At 46.6% G+C, this 27462-nt stretch overlaps 2 protein-coding genes across 2 annotated transcripts in view; one reads left to right on the top strand and one right to left on the bottom strand.

Moving 5' to 3' along the window:
• The window catches only part of CCDC60 (coiled-coil domain containing 60), a 48944-nt gene extending 45712 nt beyond the window's left edge, over positions 1–3232 (top strand). The window contains exons 14-16 of the mRNA XM_063315966.1: positions 945–1076; positions 1462–1651; positions 2648–3232. Of these exons, the coding sequence (XP_063172036.1) occupies positions 945–1076; positions 1462–1651; positions 2648–2752 (427 nt within the window). The 3' untranslated portion in view covers positions 2753–3232. The remainder of the gene's footprint in view (positions 1–944; positions 1077–1461; positions 1652–2647) is intronic.
• A 350-nt stretch (positions 3233–3582) lies between these two features.
• The window catches only part of GCN1 (GCN1 activator of EIF2AK4), a 72613-nt gene continuing 48733 nt past the window's right edge, over positions 3583–27462 (bottom strand). The window contains exons 39-58 of the mRNA XM_063315961.1: positions 26847–26915; positions 26627–26765; positions 26069–26265; positions 25369–25511; positions 24320–24437; positions 23553–23768; positions 22089–22253; positions 19783–19944; positions 19065–19157; positions 17915–18058; positions 16578–16847; positions 14769–14882; positions 13877–14107; positions 12590–12783; positions 10877–10991; positions 8719–8815; positions 7850–7998; positions 6276–6383; positions 4699–4917; positions 3583–4224 (exon numbers count right to left, since the gene is read on the bottom strand). Coding sequence (XP_063172031.1) covers positions 4099–4224; positions 4699–4917; positions 6276–6383; positions 7850–7998; positions 8719–8815; positions 10877–10991; positions 12590–12783; positions 13877–14107; positions 14769–14882; positions 16578–16847; positions 17915–18058; positions 19065–19157; positions 19783–19944; positions 22089–22253; positions 23553–23768; positions 24320–24437; positions 25369–25511; positions 26069–26265; positions 26627–26765; positions 26847–26915 — 3069 coding nt within the window. The 3' untranslated portion in view covers positions 3583–4098. The remainder of the gene's footprint in view (positions 4225–4698; positions 4918–6275; positions 6384–7849; positions 7999–8718; positions 8816–10876; positions 10992–12589; positions 12784–13876; positions 14108–14768; positions 14883–16577; positions 16848–17914; positions 18059–19064; positions 19158–19782; positions 19945–22088; positions 22254–23552; positions 23769–24319; positions 24438–25368; positions 25512–26068; positions 26266–26626; positions 26766–26846; positions 26916–27462) is intronic.

Below are 27462 nucleotides of genomic sequence, written 5' to 3'. Positions count from 1 at the left end.
CTAGAGAGTCAGGTAGCCTTGAAATCAAAATAATGAATGAATGAATGGTTAAATAAATAAATAATAATAGAAGAGAAAGAACTGCAGAAAATCATAAAATATAAAGACCTGCAAACAGAAGTAGAACAACTGTGGCAAAAGAAAGCAAAGGTAGTACCAGTAGCAATAGGCGCCTTGGGTATGATCCCCAAACATCTGGAGCACCCCTGGTACACCATCGGCACTGACAAAATCACCATCGGTCAGTTGCAAAAAGCAGCTTAACTTGGAACAGCTGACATCCTGGGATGAGACCTTTAATGTTATTAAACCACAACATCTGCCTCTCCCAGGTCCTTGGGAAGGACTCGCTAGGTGGACAAAAATGCCAAATCCAGTCTAAACATCTGGCTGACTGTGCGACCAACCATGAGGATGAAGATGGTGATGGGGGGGGGAGGAGGAGGAGGAGACAGGGATCAAACTGGTTAGCCCATGATGGCCATTTTTCCATCAATCTAGTCCTGGTATTTTCCATGCAGTTGCTCCCCCTAAAGCTAGTAGGGTACCCTGGCCTAGAACAATTCCCACTCCTCCTCTTCCTCCCTTAATGGTAACAGTTGCCTTCATTTTCCTCTTCAGTGCTTAGACTCCCCTCCACTGCCCCCCCCAAATGGTCAACACACCTGGAAAGGGCCAGACTGGAAAGGCTCACTCACATTGAACTGGTACCCCACCAGATGCCGGAAGCCTTAAAGCCGTGTTTCTCAACCTTGGCCACTTGAAGATGTGTGGACTTCAACTCCCAGAATTCCCAGGATCACTAAAGAGTCAGGCGGCCCCAAAGCTGGCTGGGGAATTCTGGGAGTTGAAGTCCACACATCTTCTAGCTGCCAAGGTTGAGAAACACTGCAAAGACTTCTTTAGATATTTGCTTTTGTAAAACACGCAAACTAATTTGACAGGAGGCGAGAGGAGAAGAACATTCAGAAATTTCTGTGCCTGAACTATTTTACACGGTTACGGAAAGACCTTGAGAGGATGAAACAGTCCGTTGTGGGCAGAGAACCCGAACAAGATGCAGAGGAAGAAAACTGGTAAGAAAGGGGTCAGAGAGCTTAGCTGGACTGCTGGTTGTGTAATTCTGCAGAGGAAAACCAAGAACGTGGTCCTGGCGTCATAAAGCCCTTTAATCACAATTGAAAATAAATCCAGGTTCGTTAGCCGTTAGGTTGTGCCTTGTGAAGAAAAGAACGTATCTTTTCATCATCCTAAATTTGGGAGATTCCATCCTCCTAAATTTCAAACCTCTTGTGGGATTGCTTTGAGGACCTGTAATAGTTACCGGAGGATCAGGAAGCTGGGAGGGCCCTTTCCCAAGAACAGTCTTTATCATTTCAGTTTGTAGTTGCATCTCAACGAAAGCTTTCAGGCTGTAGAGACATCCAGGTTAAATGCTTTCTCTAATTTTCTTTTTTCAAGGTTTTCAACTCTGCTGGTCAGGATTCCTGATGACATTAAGAGAGACCGCCGTACCCAGAAAGTCCTCAAGAAGCTGGAAAGGTTCGCCAGGAATCCAGACCTACGTATCCGGCCTCCCACTTTTTTGAAGGTGTTGGGAGAACTTCGGATCTGGGAAATTTGCTCACCAGACATCTGTGCAGCTGTGGAGGTGAGTGAGGTGCGCGTTGGTCATAAAGAGCCCAAGATACAATGCTATTTCCTGAACCCCCTTTGTAAAAATAAAAAAAGGATGAATTCACTGGAGGTTTTGGTAAAAATATTATTTAAAAAATGGGACGTTTGCTTTTTCTGCCTTTATAGCCTTCCAATGGCCCTGAAAGGTAGACTGACATTCTTCTTCTCATCCTGCAAATAAGAGATCGGATTTCTTTTCCCCAATCTCATAGACAGAGGTCACCCAATCAATATTGTCAACTCAGTACCCCCCACCCCCAAAATTAAAAGATGGGAGTTTCACCTGAAGCACGCCTAGCTTCTGAAATTAACACAAAATTATAGTGCCTAGATAATTTCATCTAAAGCCTTTGATTATTCACGGAGGAAAGTTCTCCATTCTGGCTCAGTGGGATCTCCATTTCTTGGTCACTACCTGAGACAAGATCTGGAGACTTTCGACCGGTGATTATTTCCTGTCTCTCCTTCCTCAACCTCCAGTTCCCTTCCTTTCTCATTTGGCTGCTCGCTGGAAGCTGTAGATCCACAGCACTTCTCCCTCTCCATGCCCTACCTTAGACAGCAGCAGCTGTGGGCAGCTAAATTGTGTGGGGAAAAACAAAAGAAAGCAAATAACTTAGAAGTCCATTGCCTTCAGTTGAGCTTCTTGGACTTCAAAGTTTAAGGATGCTTCATCAACTTGTGCGCTGGGTGGGTTGCCATCAACCTGCGAAGTCTACTGGGCCATATGGACTGTGAAAGGACACGGCAAGACTGTCAGTGCAGGGAAAAGAACTGGGTTGTGGGTCAGGGCTGGTGCAGTGACACCCCAACCAGAGCAACGTAGAACCATTAACCTGGTTGTCATAGGATGGGAGTTTTATAGCCCAGCTATCCTAAAGATCACTGGAATAACAACAATGGGACAAACATCTTCTCAGAAGTAGACCTGATGATCAAATCTTTTGTGTTCTTGCGTTTTTTGCCACAGTTCCTGCGTGAATATATCGTGGATATGCCTGAAGACGACTACAAGCAATGGCTGCACGCTCGGGTGCCATTCCCCAAACGAGCCCACAGTGCCCCTCCTCTGTGAGGAGGCGGCACCAGGCGGCTCCTGTCCAAAGGCCTTAATGGGGGATCCACTTTGTGAAAGAAATGGTCAGTGGGGTTCACCAAGAGATCACATCCTGGTGAATGCCAAAGGACCCAACGGGAAGGCTAGAAAATGCTCATTCTCCAAAGTTTGTTTAGAACCACAGTGCACCCATTTTGGTTGCAGGTTCAGAAACAAGAGAATTGAACAGCCAAAGCCATTTTAACCTTACAATATTATTCTGCTTTTTAAACGTTTGGTTTTATGTTGCATTGGATTTAAAAATTAATCTAAGGGGAGAGGGGAATGTTACATGGATAATTGGCCCTGTTCCAGTCTGTGGGGACAGCAGATTCCTTTCCTTGTGGTGATCAGCTCCCTTCACTCAACATGTAGGTCTTCGGGTTCGTCTGTTCTGATTTTTGCTTGTTGTGTTTGTTTCTCATTCAGAATTTAATTTTGATGAATTAAAATCACTATTTAAGCATTGCACAGTCTCTGAAAGACTTTTTTTCCAGTTGAAAATCGATTCTGTGTTCTGTGGAAAACACACCAGGTGATAGTCTCCTTTCCCCCCCATCTGCCTGAGTCACTGATGATGATCATGGAGACCTGGGGAAGCAGCTGATTGAGTTAACCACATTGTGTGAACACGTGCTGATATTAGTTGATGGCTTAATGTATCGTATGAATCAAGCCCACTGGGGTTTAGACTCGCATCCCTGAATTCCCAGAGGTTGGTCATTTTTTCATGAGCTCCAGCAAGCCAACAGGAGGTTTTGCCTTCATACGTGAGGATAAGCGCAACAAATAATCATCTAGCACTGAAATTAGGTTGAAAGCTTTTTATTAAATTGCCAGTCAAACAGCTGTTTTTCATCCCCCTTATGCCTCTTAATTTCTGAGGCTCCTTAAATAGTGTGATTTGCAGAATGAGCAGCCTGCAGAGCTACATCAAACCAACAGTACGGTAGAGCAAACTGCTTTTGACAAAAAAATTTTTAATTCCCACTTAACCCAAGTGGAAACTTCTCCTTCAACACAAGAGTCTGGGGGATGTGTGAATTCACCACTAACTCGCTACCAATCAATAGGACTGCTTACAATGTATTCCAAAAAAAAAAAAAAGGGCAGGCCAAATTCATTTTTTTTTAAACTAGCAGAATAATTAAGGCTATTCTGGTATATTTCTTTATTAAAATATTTCCCCCCCCACTCTTTTTTTTTTTAAATCAGCTCCTGTCAGAATTAGCATTTTCAAAAATGAAAACATTTTCATTGGCTTTGACTTGCAATGCTGATGCAGTGAGGGTCAAAGGGCCAACCTTCCTTCGGCCTCTCCAGACTCACGTCAGGATGGTGTCGTCGATTTGTTCAACCGAGTCAGCTTGGTTAGCGAGTTTCTTCAGCGATCGCCGGCAGCTCTCGTTCAGCAGCTCCAAACTGGCAGCATCAAGGATCTTGGAGGTGGACTGCAAGAAATAACGTGCACAGAGGGGTTTGGAGTCCAATTTTACGCTTCGAAAACTAAGCAAGGTGCCCCGTTCCTCACCACTGTCCAATTTTCAGATTCCAGTTCAGATGGGTAAGACACACCGGCCGTTCTCATGATTTAAAACAGCACGGTAAACAATTTGCAAGCACAGCCTAAAAATGCCTCCCCGCAGACTAAGGGAAGGGGCATAATTGTCATTTTGGATCCAGCAAACGGCCTGCCTAGTTCGTTGTTTCTCGACCTCGGCAACTTTAAGACGTGTGGACTTCAACTCCCAGAATTCCCTAGCCAGCCATACTGGCCGGGGAATTCTGGGAGTTGAAGTCCACACGTCTTAAAGTTCCCATGGTTGAGAAACACTGGAGCAACAGGCTCATCTGTCCCATCGTTTTCAGCTTCTTAAGCTGAAGCTCGGCTCTACCACCTCCACCCATCTAAGGTAAGCCAATACCTGGACCGTCTCCTCCCCGTCTCGCATCTTCAGGAGGTTAACAATGGCCTGGTCACTGTAAGCCCTCACGCTGGTGTTCTTGTCTTTCGTATTGTCTAGCAGCGCCTTGAGGATGGGCTTGGCGACCGGAGGGTCCAAGGGAGGAAGAGGGGCTTTGTTGGCCCACCAAATCATCTTCTCGGCAATTAATTTTATGTCGCTGGATGGATTCTGAAGACACTGCACCGAACGAGAGAGAAGAACAGAAAGCCTTAGCGTAAAGCAGTTGTGGACATGCTGGTCTAGATCAAGCTGTTTGAGGGCCGGCTAGTATTTGTGAAATCACTTGGACCCCCGATGGAAGATGGCATGTCAAGGCCCGCACGCCTGAGACAGTCAGTGATAGCACAGGCTGCCTTATTACAATGTCACTGTAGCCCAACCGTCCAATTTGCTATACAAAGCGAGCCTACGAATCACAGAATAGGCCTGATAATGCAGTATCTCGGTCAGGAAAAAGACTAGTTTTAGAAACAGCAGTTGCTTCGGAGCCCAACTCTTAAGGTAGTCCTCAACTTATGACCACAATTTTCATCATTAAGCCATTGTTGTAAGTCCAATCACCACGTGACCAGACCTGATTTTATGGCCATTTTTACGGCGGCTATTAAGCAAATCACTGCGGTCGTTAAGCAAATCCAGCTTCCCCAATGGACGATTTTTGCCAGAAAACAGCAAAAAATATCACACAGCACGATCATGTGACCGTGGGACACTGCAACCGGTCGTAAATACGAGCCAGCTGCCAAGCGCCCAAAATGCGATCATGTGACTGCAGGTGGTGGGGTGACGTTTTGCGACGCTCAGAAGTGCTTTACAGGCTGTAAAGCACCCATTCTGAGGCCGTCATAACTTCGGACCATTGTTAAATAACGGTCACAAGTCGAGGACTACTTGTATTGCCAAGCCTGTCCAACAGCTGGACTACATGCTTGCAGAAGGAAAATGGTAGATGGGTTTGGCAGGTGGGAGTTAAGATTCCTCGCTTCAAGGACCCCTCCCCGGGCTGCAAAGGATCCTAGAAAGAGATCTAGGACATCCCTCATTCTTCTACCTGCACTGAGAGAACAGTGTCCTTCTGGGGAAACGTTTGTGGAGAGGACATTAAGGGACAGAAGTAGTTGGAGGCTGCAGAGGCTCAGACTGCAGAAGAGGGACAAGAGACACCAGAGGACACAGAAGGGGGAAGATAAATAACAGCTTGCTGAGTAGGAGGGAGTCCAACTGCATTTTATAATGCATTTGCAGATGCCTCAAGTTAATCCACCAGCTGGTACACCCAAATAAAGTACAATCACAGGCATCCTTCTCTGCCTCCCTTGGCCTTGACGTAACTGTGGAGCCTGTGCAGGCCCCACGCAGCAGCTCATCCTGGGCCGCTTCCCTCCCAAGGAGACGCATCATCCCAGCATTCCCATCTCAGGGCAATCAGTGGGGACACGGCTGAAGTGCAGCTCTCCCATTCAAGCAGACCTGTTGGGCTGCTTCCCAGAAAGCAGCTCCGCACCCACCTGGCCGGCCAGGAGCCGAGGCCTTACCTTGATGAAGAGGTTGGAGAGCTTCGGAGGCAGGTTCCCTTCATTGGCTTCTATGTGATATTTCATGAGGAAGCCCATTCCTCGGATGCCGCTGATAGCAATGGGGATCTGCAGCCAGAAAATGAGCAGCAAGGGAAAGGGTATCAGATGCCAGCGGAACTGAGAAGGCACCACATGTGGCCTACGCAGGGCAACTCAATCTCATGGCTCAAGAAGCATGGGCTTGCTTAGGCTGATTGATTGGTTGGTTAGTTGGTTGGTTGATTTAATCGGGCTTTGGCCAAATGACCCAATATTCTTTAGCCAAGCCATTAAAAATTGTCAGTGAACAAGATGCTGCTTCAGAGCACATGAAATAACCACTGGTGTAACCGACCTACGAACACTCTTCCACCCACGTGGGAACGCTTGCTAATCCAATTCGGCTGTCTTCGAGCGCTTCCCACCAGTTACATGTGTCTTTGGTTGCGAAGTACAAGGGGACAGAGCTCCTATTTTGAGACACTGCGAGGGGAAGGAAGATGTCAACTCAAGACCGTTCTGTTTGCAGCTCCCCCTGAGAACATAAGCTGCCTTCTTCCAGTTTCTCCATCTAATCCAGTTCTGTGGCTTCTTGTTTTCCACCACTCTCCAGCGCCTTCCCCACTTCTGCTTCCTTGGATGCTTTCAACTGGAGATGTCAGATGCTGAACCCAAGGCTTTCTGCAAGCAGTGCATGTGTTGCGCCTTGGGTTCAACCTTCCCCAAGGGGAGCTTGTGTAGCTCCTCTTCTTCCTCGTCCTTCCTCACCCTGCTATGCCAGAGCTTTCTGGGTTGAGAGAGACTTACAGGTAGTCCTCACTTAACAACCACAACTGGGACCGGAATTGTGGTTGCTAAGCAAAGCAGTCATTAAGCAAATCTGACCCAATTTTACAACCTTTTTTGTGGCAGTCATTAAGTGAACCACATGGTTTTTAAGCGAATCAGGCGGTTCCCCATTGATTTTGCTTGCCAGAAGCCAGCCGGGAAGGTCAAAAATGGTGATCATGTGGCCACAGGACGCTGCAATGGTCATAAACGCAAACCAGTTGCCAAGTGCCCAAATCATGACCATATGATTGCAGGGATGCTGCGATGGTTGTAAGCGTGAGGACCAGTCGTAAGTAGTTTTTTTCCAGCATTGTCGTAAGTCCAAACCATCACTAAACGAATGGTTGTTAAGCAAGGACTACCGGTATTGGTGCAAATTGCTCCTCGGTCAGAAGGAAAGAAAGCGTTGAGTTAGGAAGGCTGTGAAGAACCTATGTGGGCTGGTGAAGCTCATGCTGCTTCAATACTGTTCAAACGAGCCCAAATCACACACCCTGTGAAGAAATTAACATTTCAGGGAGAAGACAACCCCACCTCTTTCTGAAAAGTTTGTTTTCTCTGTTCTTGCTCTGCAAAATGTTGTCTACAAGCCATGTCTTGAACGGGCCCCGTCTTAAGGACGATTGTGGAGTTCAGCCAGGGAGCTCCTTGAACTTCAGGGAGAACCATTCAGGACTGCACAAAGCTATTGTAAAAAATCAACCATGGACGGAGGTACTTACTCGGTCAGCGATAGTGTTGCTAAAGATCATCTCATGGACACTGTTGGAATACTTAGGGGCACACAGTCTGCCGGCCGCTGTGTTGACAGCGACTGAGAGGGCCAGGCTGCGTCCGTGTCTCACCATCCAGTCAATGCCAGAGACATCCGCTGCAGAACAGAAGGGTGGTCCTTCAGCCCAGCACCAAACCCTTCCTATCTTGTCCTTCTCAACATCATACCAAGAGGAAACCACCAGTATACACCTGTTATGGTCGGTGATCAAAACTGAGTCAACTTAGACATAAAAAATGCCTTTCTTCAAGGAACGCTGTACCACCAGAAGGTGCGCAAAATTAATTGCAAGAGGACTGCCATCTTTTCTCCTCAGATCCTTGCATCAGAAGATACTAGGCTAGGCTATTCAATTTATTTAAATATTGACTGCACACCGGTGTTTCTCAATTGTGGCAACTTTAAGATGTGTGGACTTCAACTGGGAGTTGAAGTCCACACATCTTAAAGTTGCCACGGTTGAGAAACACTGCTCTACGCAAACAATTTATTCATTCATTTATTGCAGAATTACTATAATGCCCCAATCGAAGCAGTATACAGACAAATCTCAACCTAAAAATACACTTTCAAATCCATAAATTTATACATTTATGTATTTTATACATAAATAATTATGTAGTTAAGTATAGGACAGTCATTCCTCCTCAACTAGACCTCAAATTCATCAAATTTAATTTGTTTAGGTAATAATTTATAGGCTGTCCACTTCAACGAGGGACCCAAGGTGGTTTCCAAATGAACAAAACCATCAAAACACAATGATTGACCCCAAACTCTCTCTCCTGGCAGTCCTTGTTCTCCCCCAAAGCCCACCTAGAAGATGGTTCTGGAGGACGCCACCAAGTTCCTCATCCGTCAAAAACGCACACGTTTCTGCCAAGCAACCTGCCGAGGCCATGCGAGTCGCATCCTGGTGAGGAAGAAAACCAGAATGTTTCCATTCACGCTGAAGCTTTCCAGCCAGAAACACTTTCACACCTGATTTCTTTATGAAGTAAGCTTTCAGTGACCCATAGGCCTATTTTATTCAAATTACTTATACCCCAACTTTATGGTCACTGTCTCCCTCCGCAGAACTTAGATATTACCAGTTTGAAGAGTTGTAAATACTTAAAAAAAACACACCAACCAACCAACTTTTAAACCAGTGTTTCTCAACCCTGGCAACTTTAAGATGTGTGGACTTCAATTCCCAGAGTTCCCAAGCCAGGGTGCTTTAAGTCATGTGGACATCAACTCCCAGAATTCTCCAGCCAACACATCTGAAAGTTGCCAAGGTTGGGAAACCCTGTTTTAGACCATTCCCACAGGCAAGTTGTGATTCTAGTCCTTGGGGGAGCAGGGGAGAGCAGAGCCCAACTGGGCAGCCTCGGGGAGAGATTGCTCACTTTGTTCCTTGGCACTTTGTACCACGGTGACTACAATCGCTTCAGTTGCACGGACCTCCATTGACTTTAGGGGTCTGGTTAAAATTCAGTGGGCAGGCCAGATGGCCAACCCTAGCCCCAAGCATCATCTCTATTTGCAAGAATGCCTCTGGGTCACAAGAGCCATCTGGGGTGCAGGCCAGCCTCCCCACTGAGCGAGAGCACCTTATAGAGTCTCAGAGGAGAAGTCCAAGTTCCCAGTTTCGAGGGAGGATCTTGCCCTGTTGACTCACAGAGGACGAGGCTGGGCACCTAAGCAATGCCCCTTCTCTCTTATTGCAGGCTGTTCTGATCCTCCGAGACCTGACTCAGAGAAGCCTTCCTAGCCTTGCTACTATCAGAATGGTGGGTGGGTGCGTATATACACACACACACACACGACAACCCGGGCCCCGTTGGGTCATCGTTTCAGAGGTATTTCCTTATCGGATTCCTCAATGCTTTCAACAATGGCAGAGCTTCTAAAGGTAAAGGTAAAGGTTTCCCTTGACGTAAAGTCCAGTCGAATCCGACTCTAGGGGGCGGTGCTCATCTCCGTTTCTAAGCCTTGGAGCCGGCGTTGTCATAGACACTTCCGGGTCATGTGGCCAGCATGACGACACAGAACGCCGTTACCTTCCCGCCGAAGCGGTACCTATTGATCTACTCACATTTGCATGTTTTCTAACTGCTAGGTGAGCAGGAGCTGGGACGAGCAACGGGAGCTCACCCCGCCGCGCGGTTTCGAACTGCCGACCTTCCGATCAGCAGCTCAGCGGTTTAACCCGCAGCGCCACCGCGTCCCACCAGGCAGAGCTTCTAATGGACTGGAAAAGTTCTTAGACATTCAGCGAGAGATGAATCTGCCTTGAAAGTAGCCAATGTTGAACTGCATAGCCCAGTCAAACATCAGGGAGTTGACCCCAGGAAATGTTTTACGACATTTTGTATTATGTCATAAAACGTTTTATGATCATTTTTAGGTCATAAAATGTTTTATAAAATTTGCCACATTTCTATTCCACGGGAGTCACAGGTCCCGGATTTTGGATGCATTCTGTAAGTTAGCCCATTTCAGGTACCTTGGTTCAAAAACTGTTGCCCTGCGATGAGCTGTTTCACCCAGTTGAAGGTTACAAAGTATCAAACAGACACCAGAGTTTTAGTACAATATAGATATACACACATACAGTCCCCCTTCCCTTACACTCAGGTTTAGAGAGATACAGATGTTACATCACATCATGTCCCCATCTATGAGGTTTTACATGACTTCCCTTTTGGAAAGTGGGGGGGAATTTCTCCATTTTTACACAGCTTACATCCAGTAAATATTGAATGACAGGAAGCAGTGTTTCCAGCTTCATCCTTATTGGGACACATCAAATGTACAGTACATAGCCAGGACTTAAGATCTGGCTACGTACATCTGACGAGTCCAAAATAAGATCAAACTGGTAATGTACTGCCTCCTAGTGGTCAATACAGTCTTGCTCTCTGAGTCCTGGACCTGGTCAACACAAATTGGGCAGGGTTGCAATCAACAAGCTTCTGCCAAGCAGTACCTCTTCATGTCCCAGCATGCTGAGAAGCACGGTGGTGATATTCTTCCGAACAGTGGCATCCACTTTAGCTCCAGCCCCCTGAGTTACAAACCGCAAAGCCTGCAGCATGGTGTCCCTGAAAAGTCCCGAGAGAGAGAGAGAGCAGTAAGTCAACAGCTGTTTAAAAACAAGGGACCAAACAACAGAAGCACCTCTTGCCAATAAGCATCTTTATCCTATTTATTGTTTCCAACAAAAACTCTTCAGTCTAAAAAAGAAGACTGGGAAGTCTTATTCCTTTTCTGATTAAAGGAAGCCAGGTAGCACAAGTGAAAGCCTTTATTTATTTATTAAGATAATTTTAGGCCACTTATTACGAGGCATCCTGAAGCAGTCAGGATCCTAAAACCATTCCAAGGTAAAACAAAGTCAACTAAGAGGGAGGGCAGCGTTTCTTGCATAGCTCAGGTGAGTGATCGGAGTGAATGAGGGATCACTGGGAGAAAACACTTTCACAGTACAATATTTTTGCCCTAACTCCCCCAAATCACCAAGGTAGGAGGGCACCTATGTTTTGACTCAACATTTCCTAGGATTATGAAAACAGAACTTAGAAACCTTCCCAACCACTTGGTTATTCTGATCCACTGTAAATAGGGGAAGTTTTTAGGCAAATAAGGGCACGTTAAAGTATAGCACACTGCCTTGTTGGTTCCGCAGAGCCAGAAAATAAACTGGGGGGACATTCTTCCTGCGAGGGAGTGGAGTTGGGATTGCTGTTTGCGCTTGGGAAAGGCAGCCGCAGCCAGGCAGAAACGCTTCCCGCCCCACTTCCCTCATGCATTTGTACATTCGCTCACAACTTTGCTCACAAGCACGGCATTCCAGCTACCTGTGAAAACTGAGCGGTTTCAAGGACGTGCTGACGTCCAGAGGCAGCCTCACCCCACCCAGGCCCTTAGCTTACAAAAGCAAACGCTACGATGGAGTGTGCGTGGGCGTGATAAGAAAACGGCAAGCAGGCGAGGAAGCGGGAGGCGACGTCTGGAGTTTGACAGCCGTTACAGGCAGGCAAGAGGACTATCAGTCAACTGCCAGGACCACAAGCTACGGTGAGCAGCACACCCTGGTGAGATTCCTGCCTGAAGCTCAGCCTGGGAGTTCAGGTGGCGTGCTCAGAAGCAACCCCACTCAAGTGTAGAGCTTGGAGCTTGGCCTGAAGCTTGGCGGCAACTAGAAAAGAACAACCACACTGAGGCAGCCCCTCACCCCAACTGGTATAAGAACTTTTGGAAGAAGGCAAAGGATGTATGCCACTTTACAGACTTGGATACTTTTGCCTGGACTGAGTATTATAAGATTGAGAATAAAGGACTGGGTATTAAAGATGTATTTAAAGTGGCAACAGCAGTTTGCAAGTCCTAGAAGGGTGGGGTTGACCCAGAGCAATAGCCTGTTGTTGGGCAGGGTGTGGGCTGCAATAAAGCACCGTGTCCAGATTTGCCACACTGTGGTGTGTCCAGTCCTTGGAAAGCAAATGACCTTCACGCTTCCCAATAACGGCTACAGACCCCTGCACAAATCTTCCCTTAAAGCAACTGGGAGGATCTGTCCACCCCACAGGTCTTCCCCCACTGACCCTAAAGTGTGCCTTTCAAAATACCACCACAGGGGAAATTAAAAAAAAAAAAAGGACGAGGCATCAGTCGCTCCTGAGCCAGCCGAGTCACTTGCCTGATGCCAGAATCTTCGCTGGTCCGAATGCCATTCAACAATTCGGTAAAGAGCGGGTCGACCTTGACGTGAATGGCGATCAACTTCCCCAGTGCGTCGGCGGCTTTTAAGCGGACCACCCGGTTTGGATCTTGCAGCGCTTTGGTGAAGGTGGTCTGCAGCTGAGGCAGGAATGGTTTCAGAGCGATGCCCACCTGAATGTGTTGGCAAGCGGGGTAGCACATGTTACATACAGTCATTATCAAAACTTTGACTTCTGCATCAGTAGTCCTTGCTTAACAACTACAACTGGGACCAGAATTTTGATTGCTACATGATACAGTCGTTAAGCAAATCCAACCCAATTTTACAATCTCTTTTGCGGTGGTCGTTAAGCGACCCACATGGTCGTTAAGTGGATCACGTGGTTCCCCATTGATATTTCTTCCTGGAAACTGGCTGGGAGGGTTGAAAATGGCCATCTTGTGACTATGGGACACTGCGATGGTTGTAAATGCAAAGCAGTTGCCAAGCACCCAAATCATGATCACATGACCGTGGGGACGCTGCGACGATCATAAGTGTGAGGACCAGTTGCAAGTCCATTTTTTCAGCGCCGTCGTTAAGTCCGAACTGTCACTAAATGAATGGTTGTTAAGTGAGAAGGGTTGGATTCCAGGCCTCAGCTACTGGAGCTAATATCTTCTATGGGATGACCCCAAAAGAACAGAAGACAAATAAAAACAAATGAGATTTTTTATTTTTCCCCAATCCATGGACTCACTATCAGAAGTTTCACAGCTGGTGTCAGAAGGCTTCTTGTCCTTAGAAACTTCAATTTCAAAACAGAAAAACAAGGACCAACCGACTGGCCTCTGCCATGCTAATAAAACATGGCATGCTAAATGATACAGAGTTAAAATTTCAAAAGCACTTTTGGATCCCGCTTTGGTGAAATACATTAATCCAACTTTCCTTGGCTGTCTTTGGCGAGTCACTCCAGCAGGTGACTTAAGCGAGGAAGCATTATTAAACAACAAAAAGAGACCTCTCGTCCACCAGCAATACGGAGAACTGTGGGTACGCCGTGGGAAAGCTGGCTTAGCTTCTTTGTAAAGCTGTTTACCAGAACTGCCCCTAAATGGCAAGTGGGTTGTGATCATGGCGAGCACAAAGAGACACGATCTGCAGGCAGAACGCTTCTGATAGTAACCCAAGGCATTTAATTCCAATATTATTTTAATCCCACACTATCGGATTCCCACCCAAGCTCTTTCAGGATTTCGTTCCCAGCCTTCGCCGGCTTACCTTGGCCAACAGAAGACTCAAGGTTTCCAGCAAAGCCACCTTGACGTTCCAGCTGAACCGGTCTCCCAAGATCCGGATCAGGGGCCCAGTAATGCTTACAACGGACGGTTTCAGAGCTTCGGCAGAGGTCAGCTTAATGACCAGTCCCAGGGCCTTGGCCGCCTCTTCCTTCTGGTCCGAGTTGCCCATCAGAACCCCCTCCCGCAGCACAGGCAGGATGGAGGTCACGCCCTGGGTGAAAGGGGTCAAGGCAGACATGTTGCAAACGTAGAGGCAAGCTGGATTCAAGGCAACATCCTTTTCTACTCAGCTGCCCATTTTAATTACGACGATGCTTCATGCTGATTTTAAAAATTTCTAGTCTGGTTTTCAGGGCACCATATTCCCTGCCCACCCTCAGAGGCCTGCACAGAAGCAAAAGGGATAGATTGTTACCTGAGGAATCTTAGAGAAGATAAAAGATTTCTGTTCAAAGTTTAAGACTTCGTTTTATTAAACAGAACAGCAGTTGTCTGCAAAAGGAAGCCGATGGAGCCTCCACACAGCAAACCTGTTCTTTTAGAACAGGGCATGGGACATCGACTTCAATGGCTGATCTTCCATTGCATGAGAGACTACACGGGGCCATGGAAACAAAGGAGGGCCATTCTTCTAGGACAACCACTTCAGTATTAGGACGTCAACTCCCAAAATTTCTACCTAGTTTAACAGGGGATTTTGGAGTCTGTAGTAGCATACCATCCCAAGGTGCCAAGTTGGGGACAGCTGTGCTGTGGGAAGGGAAGGTCTCTTCTGGTGATGGTCCAAAATGTTCACGCTGCAGTCATCCAGCAGGATGACCATCCCCGCAGCAGTAATAATGCTCAGAGCCCTGTTTGCCCTCCGCTGTTACCTTCTTGGGAATGCAGAATCCAGGCACGTGTTCTCCGGTGGCATCGTTGCCAACAATGCGAATATCCCTGTGGAGATCTTCAATGAGGGCCAGCTGGCTGCCAGCATCTAATTTCTGGGAAAGGAACCCGCATTCCATCGCATAAGGATGCATCCGTAAATGACGAAAGCATGTTTAAGTTTTCATTACATAACCAACATTACTACAGGTAGTCCTCTACTTATGACACAATTGGGATTGGTATTTCCATCGTAAGTTGTTGCAGTCACAAGTCGAGTCACCACAGGACCGGACCTGACTTTATGACCATTTTTACCGTGGCCGTTAAGTGAATCACCATGATCGTTAAATGAATCACGGGCCGTTAAGCAAATCCAGTTTCCCCAATGGGTGTTTTTTGCTGGAAAACGGCAAAAAATGTTGCAAAACGTGATCGTGGGACTGCGGGACGCTGTGACCGCAGGACAGTCGTAAATGCGAGCCAGCTGCCAAGCGCCTGAAATGTGATTATGTGACGCAGGGGGGGTGCAACGTTTTGCAACGCTCGGAAATACTTTACAGGCCATAAAGCACCCATTCCAAGTCCATTGTAGTTTCAGCCAATCCCAGAAGTAGAATTCTGTAAAGTTAAAAAGCCCCTTAACCAAAGATAGCACCAGCTCAGCTATAACCACTAGGCTCTAGAGACACTCAGGCACAAAGAACATTGCAAATGGTAGCAAGAAAGGGTGTTAACCCTTAAAAGGCTAACTGGGCAACAACGGATTAACTATTAGTGTTGGGAACTCGAGGCTTTTTAGTTAATGGCTAAGTGGGCCATGGACTCTTTTCAGAAGAGTCAAGACCCCTCCTCAGAAGAATGTCTTTAAATACATAAAATAAAACACACAGATTATATTGCAAAGGAAACCAACTATGCTCAAATACAGTTACCAAAATATTTTTAAAAGCTCAAATAATTTCAGATAGAGAGATTTACTGATGTGAAATTTCTAGAGTTAACAGGCCATAAGCTACTTCGTTGCCTACATTCATTGCTGAATAAAAAGCTAAATTCAGTTGGAGGTTAGTGAAAATAAAGTTGTGATTTCTGTTCCCCCGAAGTTCACTGACCCCCACATCTACCCACAGATTAAGAACCCCTGGGTAAAGGGATGCAGTGGCTTCAGATATCACTTCTCCAACTCCATTTCAACTCCAGGGTGCCAGTGTATTCTGACCCACTACCTTACCCGTCTCACCTGATTATCGCAGACATTAACATGCAGATGTTGTAACCTAATCCATGAAATTAAATGTATATAGGAATTTGCACAAAGCCTATAAAGAGGGGCTGTAACCCCTCCCTTCTTCGTGCTTGTCTTTGCCTCAGTACCAATCAATAAACTAATTCATTGATCGGTACTAATCACTAAACCAAATTCTGCTTCAAGGTTTAAACAAACCATAACGTTCTCCTGCAATTTTTCACTGATTATCCTTATCCAGCTTTTCAAAAACCGGCATCTCCAGATATGCCTTAGCTTTCACGGTCACAAATTCAACTATCTGGGATTATGGGTGTTCTAGTCTCAAACAAACCAGATTGGGGGCAATTAACAGCCCAAATGCCATCTTCCTGGCAGATGTTTCTCAGCCTTGGCAGCTTGAAGATGTGTGGACTTCAACTCCCAGAATTCCTCAGCCAGCTGTGAAGTCCATATACCTTCAAGTTGCCAGCGTTGAGAAACACTGTCCCTGCTTTCCACGTTGTCCGTTCTCCAAAACTCGGTTCCTCCTTTCTTCTCCCAGGCCACTTCCAACCCCTACCTTGCTGATGGCATTGAGAGCATCCCAGCTTTCGTTCAGAACCACGGAATTGGTGTCGTTAAAGAGGCGGATCAGGCCTGAGACCAGGTTGCGCAGATGGGCTGTGTAGTCTGCCTTTGTCTTGGAACAGTAGATGTTGAGAATGACAGCCGCAGCCTGGCGCATCCCTACTTCAGCGCTGCGGGTCGTGTCCAAGAGATCCTCAATGATAATCCTCTGCCCGGCCTCATCTTCTACCGACAGAATAACGGCCTGGCAGTTCAGCATCTCCTGTGAAAGACACCACAGGTTTCCAACCATTTGTGGTTGTGGCAGAAATGTCTCCAAGACTCTCCACCTTCATCATACTTTCAGATCTCACACAGCAGCTTAACATCAAACAAATAATTTTTCTTTCCATCTGGTATGTTCCCTTAACGGTGGGAATCATCTACACACGTCAATGGACAAATCAAAACCAAAACACAACTTTGGAACATTTAGTGAAGAAGACAACCTGCCCCTTCTACCGCCTTTCTACACCTCTCATCCTTTTCTATCCTTACACCATCTTTCAATTGGAAGTTCTGGGTTCTCCTTCCAGAAGGAAATGAGAGGTGACCTCTTCCTTGCTACTCAAAATTTATCTGTTGGTTTAATCTGTGTGGAGCATCTCCCCAGGTGCTCGGCTTGGAAAACAAGACTGGCTTAGTCCAAAATGAGACCTCACTCCACTTCTTCCCTTGCTGGGAAATGAGAAATGGCTTGAAGGTCCCATGGCCATTCAGATCATTGCTTCCAGACCAAGTCCCCATTTCTCAAGAGGTGAGGCATCTAGGACTCAAGACAGCACTGCTCTTGAAACAGTATCTGGGATAGCTAGCCTCTTCCTCCAAGTCCTGAAAACTCTACCCTGAGCCGTAGGTGACGAACGGTGAACTTATGATGAAATGATGATCCCAGCCTGATGAACCGAACCATCCCTGTTCTACCTGGTAAGAATTGAGCGAAAGTCCCTTTGAGGGCCACCACATAGCCATGGATGGCCTCCTTGACTGCAATCAAGCCCCACTGGTTGACACAGGAGAATGACTCAGATGCCAAGCTGAGGTGGCAGGAAAGGCTCAAGGAACAACATACAAGGACGTTCTGAAGGCCAGCACGGTTTGTTTGATGGAGATGACACAGGTAGGGCCATAAAACAAGATGGGCTTGCTGGGATGAGTGAGAACGTAGGAGAAGAAGAAGGTGAAATGTCACCTCTGGCTTGAGACAAGAAATGACGCTGAGGTGACTTGGGGAGAGGAGGATTAACTGAGTCACTTGGAACAAGACCTTCATTGCCGAAACAAACTTGCCTGCTGCTCATCATTTGTCCCAAGCTTCTCCTTGAGGGCTGACATCATGGCAGGCAGAATTACACCCAAGTGCCGGGTAAGAGCATCACCAGCTACAGATGACAGGAAGGCCAGGACTCTGGTATTGACAGGAGGAGAAATAAGCTAACAGAAACAAGAAAAGAGAAATATAGAAGAGATTTATATTTAATTCTACAGATTAATGCCATTCAGCCCACTGTTTCCATTACTCCTCCCCAGCCCCAGAAAGGAGGCAGAGCCTTCTTAAAAGCAGTGCTTAAAGTGGCTGCCCCAATGCAGTGACCTCCACCACGCTGGGCTACATCTTCCATCACTTCTGGCCAACATGGCGTTGCTGGCCGGGGGTGACTAAGTTGGGGAGAGGGGGAGTCAAAACACTGGCATTCGATCTGGAGCCAGTTGCTCTCTCTCAACTTAATTTTTCTTGAAAAGTTACAATGGTGACAGGGAAACACACCCTATATATGCCGTAAGTATTCCTTCAAAGAAAATGGAAGCAGAAATGCAATATATAGAAATTCCACAGAATTCAACAGCCAAACCCAGTTTTCAGGCAGATACACAGATTTTAGAAGCTTTCTAATTCACTTCTGTTTTTGGAGCTATTCCTCAACATCTCCAACGTGCACCTAAAAATACAGGCAGTCCTTGACTTACGACCACAACTGGGACCGGAACTTCCATTGCTAAGTGAGGCGGTCATTAAGTGAGTCACACCAATTTTACAACCTTTTTTGCTGCAGCCATTAAGTGAATCACATGGTTGTTAAGTGAATCAGGCTTCCCCACTGACTTTGCTTGTTGGAAGCCCGCTGGGCAGGTTACAAATGGTAATCATGTGACCCTGGGACACTGCAACTGTTGTAAATACATGCCGGTTTGCCGAGCGCCCAAAATGCGATCATGTGACTGTGGGGAAGCTGTGATGGTTGTAAGTGTGAGGACTGGTCGCAAGTCACTTTTTCAGTGCCACCGTAACTCTGAACAGCTGCTAAATGAATAGTCATAAGTCGAGGACTACCTGTATCTGATCTGTAAGGTCCCACAATTTATGTCCCTGAGAATGGAGCAAAGACGCAGAACAGTAAGTGAGCATCTTTCAGACCTGAAAGAAGAGATGCAAATGTACCTTTGGCACCAAGTATGGCAATACAACTCGGCTCTTCACAGCCATAACCTGCTTTAGACCATCCAGGGCAAACTCTGATGTTTCTTCACATTCCTAGGGGAAGAACAGGTACAGAAAGAGTTAATGTCTCTTTGCCACCAGATAGTGGTCATCTGGATTCCTGACACCCCGATCTGGTAGTCCTAGCACTGCAACTCTCCCAGTTTCGGATAAAAGTCTAGCCAACCAGTGATGAAAGCTCAGATGTTCTTTGTGAACCATGCGCTCTATTACTGACCTACACAAGTCAGGATGCTGAATGAAGCCATTCTGTGATCACCTGATCCACACAAATACGCAGCAAGAAGCTGAAGCTTCACGGCATGGAATCAAAGTGACCTGGCCAAAGATTTTTGTTTGCCCCACACAGTGTCTTAGACTTCTCCAACACGAGTCATCGGAATGCAAGCACGAGCTTGCAAGGTGGACAAATACCATGCGGGGAAATCCAAGGCTCACCAGATATTGCTGGGTTCCCAACTCAGTCCCACCAGCTTGAAGAGCTGGACTTCGAAAGGCTGCAGGTTCCTCACCCCAATCAAAGGCCAACATCTTGTCTAACAGATGCACCCTTCCAGCCAATCATCAGATAGGCAGATGTTGCTTGTGCCCTGTTTATATTCAACACAGGACATTCAGAGATACCCCGTGTGATGTGGCGATATTCCCACATTCCTACCAGCTGCTTTAGCAGGAAAGGCAGGATGTCTTCGAGGGCCTGGTATCCAATTGTCGAGTGCAGCTGTTCAAATGTTTTGGCTGCTGCTTCGCGGACCTCTTCCAGAGGGTCGCACAGTGCCTTTCTCACGGTGGGAACGAGAGACTCGGAAAAACACAGCACCTGAAACGAGAAGCAAAGATAAGTGCCGGAAATTTCTTCAGAACAGATGCCTAGTACAGCTATGCTTACAGCTGGCAGAAAACAAATGATGGGGGGCAGAGGGGGTTTTAAATTGTTTCCTTTAAAAATAACAGACTATTCAGAAGAACTTCCTCCCACAATAAACTACAATGATTTTGGGATTTCTGTTGTCAGGATGAGTGATTTTATGGTTCCTTTCATTGCTGTTCATGCTCTGGTCTCCTTTGGAAGGAAAGCAAAAATGCCCTCGAGTCAATCTCAGCTCCTGAGGACAATGTGGGCATGTCCTTCTTGGCAAGAGAAGTGGCCTGCCGTGGCCAGGGTGTTCTTCTAACCCACAGCCTTGGATTTCCAGATGTCTGTCATCTTGTGACTAATCAAGTCCAAATCTGCTTAGCTTCTGAACCCAGAAAAGTCAACCAGATGCTGACTTGAGAGTGGACGAACGAGATGCATCATCATCATCATCATCTTCATCACCATCCCGCTCCAAGGGGCTGCTTCTGGAACATTTTAACGACCAGTTGGTCCTTCCCAAAACCCTCTTGCCTCCTCACTGTAGAAGCAAGAGCCTAGATCAGTGTTCCTTCACCCTTAGCAACTTTAAGACATGTGAGCTTCAACTCAGGCTGGCTGGAGAATTCTGGGAACTGAAGTCTGCACATCTTAAAGCATGCTGGCTGGAGAATTCTGGGAGTTGAAGGTAGCTTAAAGTTGCCAGGGTTGAGAGACACTGGCCTAGACTGTATCGCAGAGCTTTGCCACATATTTACTACCTCTGAATCCTCCTGCAGTTTCACCCACGTGGGCATGTAATTGAAAGCTGCTTTGGGAACTGACGTGGGCTAGAAGCCAGAGTGTAAATGCAAGCAAGCAAGCGAAAACATCAGCGTTATACGAGGGATCAAGTCCTCGACACCTTCAGCCCCATCAGTTACATGCTTTTCAGTTTTTTTCATTTCTCAGGGATGAAAATTCTATCTGTGAAAGGTGAAAGGTCCCCTGTGCAAGCACCGAGTCACATCTGACCCTCTGGGGGGACGCCGCTTGTGCTACTCCTCCCGGAGTTGTATAGTGTCAAAGTTATTTGGCTATTCTCATTATTGCAAGAGGTAAGAATGCCTAATGATGGCAGAAATTTGAAGATATACAGATAGTCCTCGCTTAACAACCATTTGTTTAGCAACGGTTCGGACTTACAACAGCACTAAAACCTGACTTGCGACCGGTCCTCGCACTTACGGCCATTGCAGCATCCCGCAGTCACGTGATTGCCATATTCGACCTTCCCAGCCAGCTTCCAGCAAGCAAAATCAATGAGGAACCATGATTTGCTTAATAACGACTTGGTTTGCTTAACGACCATGTGCTTCACTTCACCACCACAGTGATTCACTTAACAATTGCCACAAAAATGGTCGTAAAATCAGGTCAGATTAACTTCATGACATCGCCCAGCAACCAAAATTTCAGTCCCAGTTGTGGTCGTTAAGCAAGGACTGCCTGTAACCTCTTTAATCAAAACATTCCCTCTCTATGGTCAAGGGAAATCTATAATTCTACTCAAAACTAAGAACTGTCTGTCAAGAGAAATCCCATATTCCAACAGTCACAGGATTCCCCCAGTTGGCCATTCATCTCTCTCCATAGTGAGGAAAACCTGTGGTAGTTGGACAGGAAAAGATTAGAAGATATCCCTGAAGCAGACTATAAAGAAGGGATTCAACAGATCAGTTCCAGCCCCCAGAGATTCTTCTGGCCTGCTCAGAAACAGAGAAATGTATCAATCCAGCCAAGTTTGTAAAATGAGACCAAGAACTTGTGGTGGCTCATTGAGGAAGGCAGGAAGCAGGCTGAAGCCAAGACTTCCTTTGAAACCGTAACTCTTCAGAGAGTGGAAGCATCTCCCAAGTTGGGACCCCAAACCAGCAGGGAGAAGACAGCGTATGAAGCGAAGGCAACTTGAGAATACATCCAACCATCCCAGGATTAAGTCCCAAAACAGTATCTTCCATCCAAAGTTTTAATGGAATGACGCAACTATTAAGACTCCATCACACAACACACACACAGACACTGGTCTTTAATAGTTTCTAGAATTATTAGCAGAAAAATCCACTTACTGCATCCCGGCTGGTGGACTTCATGATTTCACTTAGACCAATACAGACACCCTGCCTCTTGTCACTTTTTTCAGACCTTAGGCCCTCTTCCAAAATGGGGATGATCTCTGGAAGAATCTTCTCCCCCAGCTTTCGGACAAGATCTCCCAGGGTCCGTGCTGCAATCTGCCCCCAAAAGATATAGGTGAGTCACTCTCTGAATGGAGTTTTGTCCAAGTCCATGGATTTAGACAAAATCCAATATTTGAATGGTGATTTGCCATTATCATTACCATCATCCTCATCCTCATCAACTCCAGTTCTATATTGCCTTTTTATCCAAAAGGAACTTATTCATAATCATAGCTTTATAAGCAAAGCCCAGGGGAGATCACTGCCCCAGGAAGCTTAAAGTTCAACACTGGGAAAGAAGATTGGTGAAGAAAAACAGAATAGAATCCTCTAATAGGAAGAATGATGTTTATACATGGCCAGGGGTAGAGGAAGGAAGGAAGTTTCCCCTCCTTATGCATCCAGATCCACTTCACCTCCAAAGCACATCACAGTGAAATACAGAATAATACAACCACAACACCTACCCTTAAAATCTTACTCAGTGGAATTTCTAATTTTGCTCTCCATTTTAAGAGGTACAGTTGGGCCTATGGAGACTCTAAGTCTCTGTTTAACAGCCATGACCCAAGTACACAACACCCACCCTATGGAATGCCATTTCCCCTGAGATTTATCTGGCCCCCACCCTGACTGTATTTAAAAGAGCTCTAAAAACTTGGGCCTTCCCCCAGCCCTTGAGCTAGAGGGAATGGCAGGTCCTGTGTATTTTATTGTACAGAATGGTTGTTTCCTTCCAGAAGTTTTTGGAGTTTTATCTATATTTCAGCACTGGTTTTATTCTATATCATTACAGAACTGGGGGGAAGGGAAGGGAAGGGAAGGGAGAAAGGAGGGAGGGAGGGAGGGAGGGGAGGGGAGGGGAGGGGAGGGGAGGGGAGGGGAGGGGAGGCAAGGCAAGGCAAGGCAAGGCAAGAGGGAGGGAGGGAGGAGAGAGGAGAAAGGTGAGACTAGAGGGGCAGGGAGGGGAGATATACACATTAGGCTGGCCTTACAGAATAACAGTTGGATTCAAATCCAAGTTAACAAAGCACAATTGCTTTGTGTTCACAGAACGTGCTACGCCACCCAAAAAAAGTATTACACCTTACAGCACAGCCCTAGTTCTCACAACACCCTACATCAATGGCTGGGTTTCCCCAATACACCAAACCCCAAACCAGCCAACCTCACTGGGGCTTAATTGAGCCTGTGGTGCAAACTCAACCCGTGAGCAGGCAGAGTCTTCCATGAAGAGGCTTCAGGTAGCCCAAAGCAACCCGAAACAAAGGCATCCAACGCCATATACAGATGTTGACGAAGGCGCATCTTCAACGTCTAGCAGAAGGAGACTGGCTGGCCCAGGCACTTAACTGTTCTCTTGTCTGCACAAGTGCTGGCCAAGAATCCCAACAGGAGGCCAAAAAGGGTGGGCAGGATCTCGCGGAGCGTGCGAGGAGTGTTGGAAACCACTATTTTCCACACATGCAAGGACGCCTGGCGAACAGCTAGCTGGGTATCTGAGCGGCCCATGTAAAGCCCGGCCAGGACTCTGTTCCGTCGCTCCACTCCAAGCGCGTTAATGATTGCCTGGAAATACATTTAAAAACACAGAAATCAGGTCAGAAAGCAAAAGCCGTTATTTTTTTTTCCATCAAGAGCAAGCATCCTTTGGTTTCTAAAAGGCCAATTAGATAAGAAATTCATGGGAGATTCAGAATCGTTTTAATTCCCTTAGTTTATCAGAGTCGCTTAGACTAGCACAGGAAGCTCAGGAAAAAAGGCATAAAAAAGGGAAACACAGCAGATGCGTATTTTTACAGTCCTATAATCTGATATTCCTTCTCAGGAACGTCCGCCACAAGAATCAAGGCAAACAGAGGCATCCAGAAGAAGGACGTGTGCTTCTCCAGGGAAATCATCCCTTCTAATTCAAAGGATCCTTACTGGTTGAAGATGATAAACTGCAAGAGATTTGATTAGATCTCCAATCCTCAGCCTCATGATTTGCTAGCTAGGCTGCTCAACAGGAAAAACAGACAGAAGGAAGAAGTGCTTGTTTGTTTGTTTGTTCGTTCATTCATTCATTCATTTCATTAAATTTATTATAGCCGCCCACTCTAGCAGACTCTTCCACTTACTTTGTTAGATTGGGCTGTTCCAAAATTATCATCCTCTGAGGCTGTCTCGGTGGTCATTTTTCCAGAAACTCCTGAAATATGGAAAAGGAGATCTCCCAGCAGCTGAACTGAGCTGTACCTGTTCCAAAACACAAAACCACAGTGTGAAGGAAAAGGCGGGGTAACACGATTTACGCTGAGCTAAACAGACCATGGTCTCTTTTCGGGTTGCATATCTCAGCAGCAAATCAGCACTCATCTCAGCCAGTATCTGCGTAGGAAGAAACTTATTCTTGTTTACCATTTTGGAAAAGCAATCAGTACAATAAGAGAAGGGCAGAGATGTGGGTGCCTGGGGAGTCCTTGTGGATGGTTTCCAGCCTACACATCACCCAGAGAGTTCACTGGAGCAGCATCTCAGTCTAGTAAATGAATTAAGTAACTTCAGGTTTTTTGAAGACCGTGTTTTTAGGGATTCGGCTGCATATCGCAATTCCAGAAAAAGAAATGACTGCAAAGGTAAAAATGTAAGACAAGCCCTGGTCCGCTCAAGGTCTTAACTAGCCCAGCCCTCTGTGTTTTATGAATCCTCAAGCTCTCCAACTTCAGTCTTAATGAATAACTTTAGGTTTAATGAATGAATTCTAACACTGTGAAGAATCTTCTTTCAGTTGGCACAACAGCCAGTCAAAGGGCCATGGCAGGATTCCTCACGCTGAGCTGGTGTCTCGGATAGGGTGATCCTCAGAACAGCCTTGATGGCTGAATCATACTTCACGATCCTGGTTTTCCAGCGATGGCAGCTCGATGCTTAGGGGACGGAAGACCGTCTCTTCTTGGCCCTCAACAACCGTTACATGGTGGTACAATGCATGTAGAACCGATGTTCCATTTTGACTATTTAACTATTGTTGCCTATTCTTATTTTAGATCTGGGCTTGCACTTCTCACCCAACGGCTGGCAGAAAGTCTTGCTCGCTCTCCTAATGCGACCGGCCGGCAGCCTAAGGAGATGCTGAACCAAGAACCGCCCGCCTGACAAGACAGGTGAGTGGAGAGCTGGGTCATACCTGATTCTCCAAAGGTCATCAAAGAGACCTTGTTCCAGCTGAGGAAGGAGCAATGCAATGGCAGTCTCTGCGTACATGCTTATAATCCTCTGCCCTGCACGGAGAGCTGTGTCCCGCACAAACTCATTCTCGTCTGCCAATGCCTGTGGGGACAGAAATCACCTGTAAGTTACAAATTCCTTTCTGCTTCAGTGTTGTGGCTAGAAGACCATGTAACTGGTGAAGTCCCTGATTTGAACAAGGCTTTTGACAAAAGCAAACTAAATTATTTTAGGGAAACTGCCTCCAGCCACTCCCAATCTCAGATTTTTTTTCCCCGTGTCAGCAGCACCTACCAAGGTGCTTCTGTGTTGGAAGGATTTGCAGGTGACGTCACCATTGCCCAGGGGACACCCAAGGGGGCTTTCACATCCCTGTTATTTTCCCACCAAAGTGGTACCTATTTATCTACTTGCATTTGCATACTTTCGAACTGCTAGGCTAGCAGGAGCTGGGACAAGTTGACGGGAGCTCACTCTGTCCCGCGGCTCACACTCTGGGTTTCGAACTGCCGAGCTGCCAACCTTAATAGTCCTCTGACTCAGCGTCTTAACCATTGAGCCACCACAGCCCCCAATCTCAGGTTGATCTCTTTTGGGGGGTAAACCCAGCCCTTTCTTCCTTACTCGGAAAGGATTAAAGATCTGCTCCAAGGTCTTACCTTAAGGATGCAAGGTATGATGGGCCCAACATAAGGGGTAAACTTTTCACCAAAGGTAATAGGCAGGTAATTGAACATCATAATGTAACCATCCCGAACGTGGGGAGCAATGTCCACTTTGCTTGCTGTGGCAACAATTTCCGGCATAAGTTTCTCCAGCTTCTCTACCCCCAAGCCGGCCATAACTTCTGCCAAACCTAGAAAAGGAAGGGTGTCATTATAGCAAACAGATTGACCACGAAAATGCTTGGGGGTTGGCACAATATGTTGTGTGAACTCAGCTATGGTTGATTCAAGAAACAATGATTAAACTATCCACTCCTTAGCATGATGATTCAAACCCAGTTAACGCATAGCAACTTTCTCTGTACCTACTCACAATAAGTTTGTTCTTGCAAGCGTTTATTGAAAGCAGCAGCACGTTGACCCACCCCAACACCCAAGATATTCATGAGCAAAACAAGGACCTGCAGTTAATGTTTTTGCATATGAAGCTATATGCTGAGCCACCCTCGAGAAGAATCGCCCAAATGGAACCCAAAGATCTGCCTCTCTTACCTTGTGCAGCACCTGACCGATCAACTGAGCTCTGCTCATAGGTCAAGGTTTCCATCAGCCACGGCAGTAAGTCTTCAAAGCAAGATTCGCCCATGCCTTTCACCATGGCTCCCAGGGCCTTGGCAGAGACGGTGCGCACCTGAGATTCAAAAGAAGAGCTATGGCAACTGGACAAAGAGAAGGAACAGACTGTCTATGAAGAAGTTCAAGGCAGACAGACCTCAGGCACGGGGTCCAGAAGCGACGTTTTCAGTCCAGGTGTGACGCTAGGCAGGTAAGGAGCCAGATCCTGAGAGACACAAAGAAGGCAAGTGGTAAATCAGAAGAGTGTCCCAAATTCCTACTTGGAAGCAGATGGAATTTGGAGGGCATGTATGGCAACACAGATACTGCTGGGACTGCTTTTCCCCAAGGCCTCCCTGTAGGGTCCCATCGGTGAAGCCGTGTCACTTGGCGGGTCTTAGGAAATGTGCCTCCTCTGTCATGGCACCTATCTTATCACACAGCCTACTGTAATGGTATGTGGAAAAGGCCTTGGGAGACAGGGAGAAGAGATGCTGCCTAGGGACCAGTCAGATAAGAGAATGCAGAGCCCACAGCTGCATAATGGGAGGAGAAAGAGGCTCAGAAGGGACCCTCCCTATCTTCTCAGACTGTAAAGGAGATGGCAGGAGATGTGTACTCTCCGACTTGCAAGATTCTGTTAAGGTAGCCTTACAATAAAATAAAATTAGCTCATCTGGTCGTGTTTCCTGTCTGGTCTGCCTGGGAAGGCTGACACCTCTCCTGAGACATGGACCACCCCGCCAACCCTGCTGGCCTTCCAGAAGGCCCTG

The sequence above is a fragment of the Candoia aspera genome, chromosome 15 (assembly GCF_035149785.1).
Source record: "Candoia aspera isolate rCanAsp1 chromosome 15, rCanAsp1.hap2, whole genome shotgun sequence".
Lineage (NCBI taxonomy): Eukaryota > Metazoa > Chordata > Lepidosauria > Squamata > Boidae > Candoia > Candoia aspera.
This window is presented reverse-complemented; position numbering and strand designations above follow the sequence as displayed.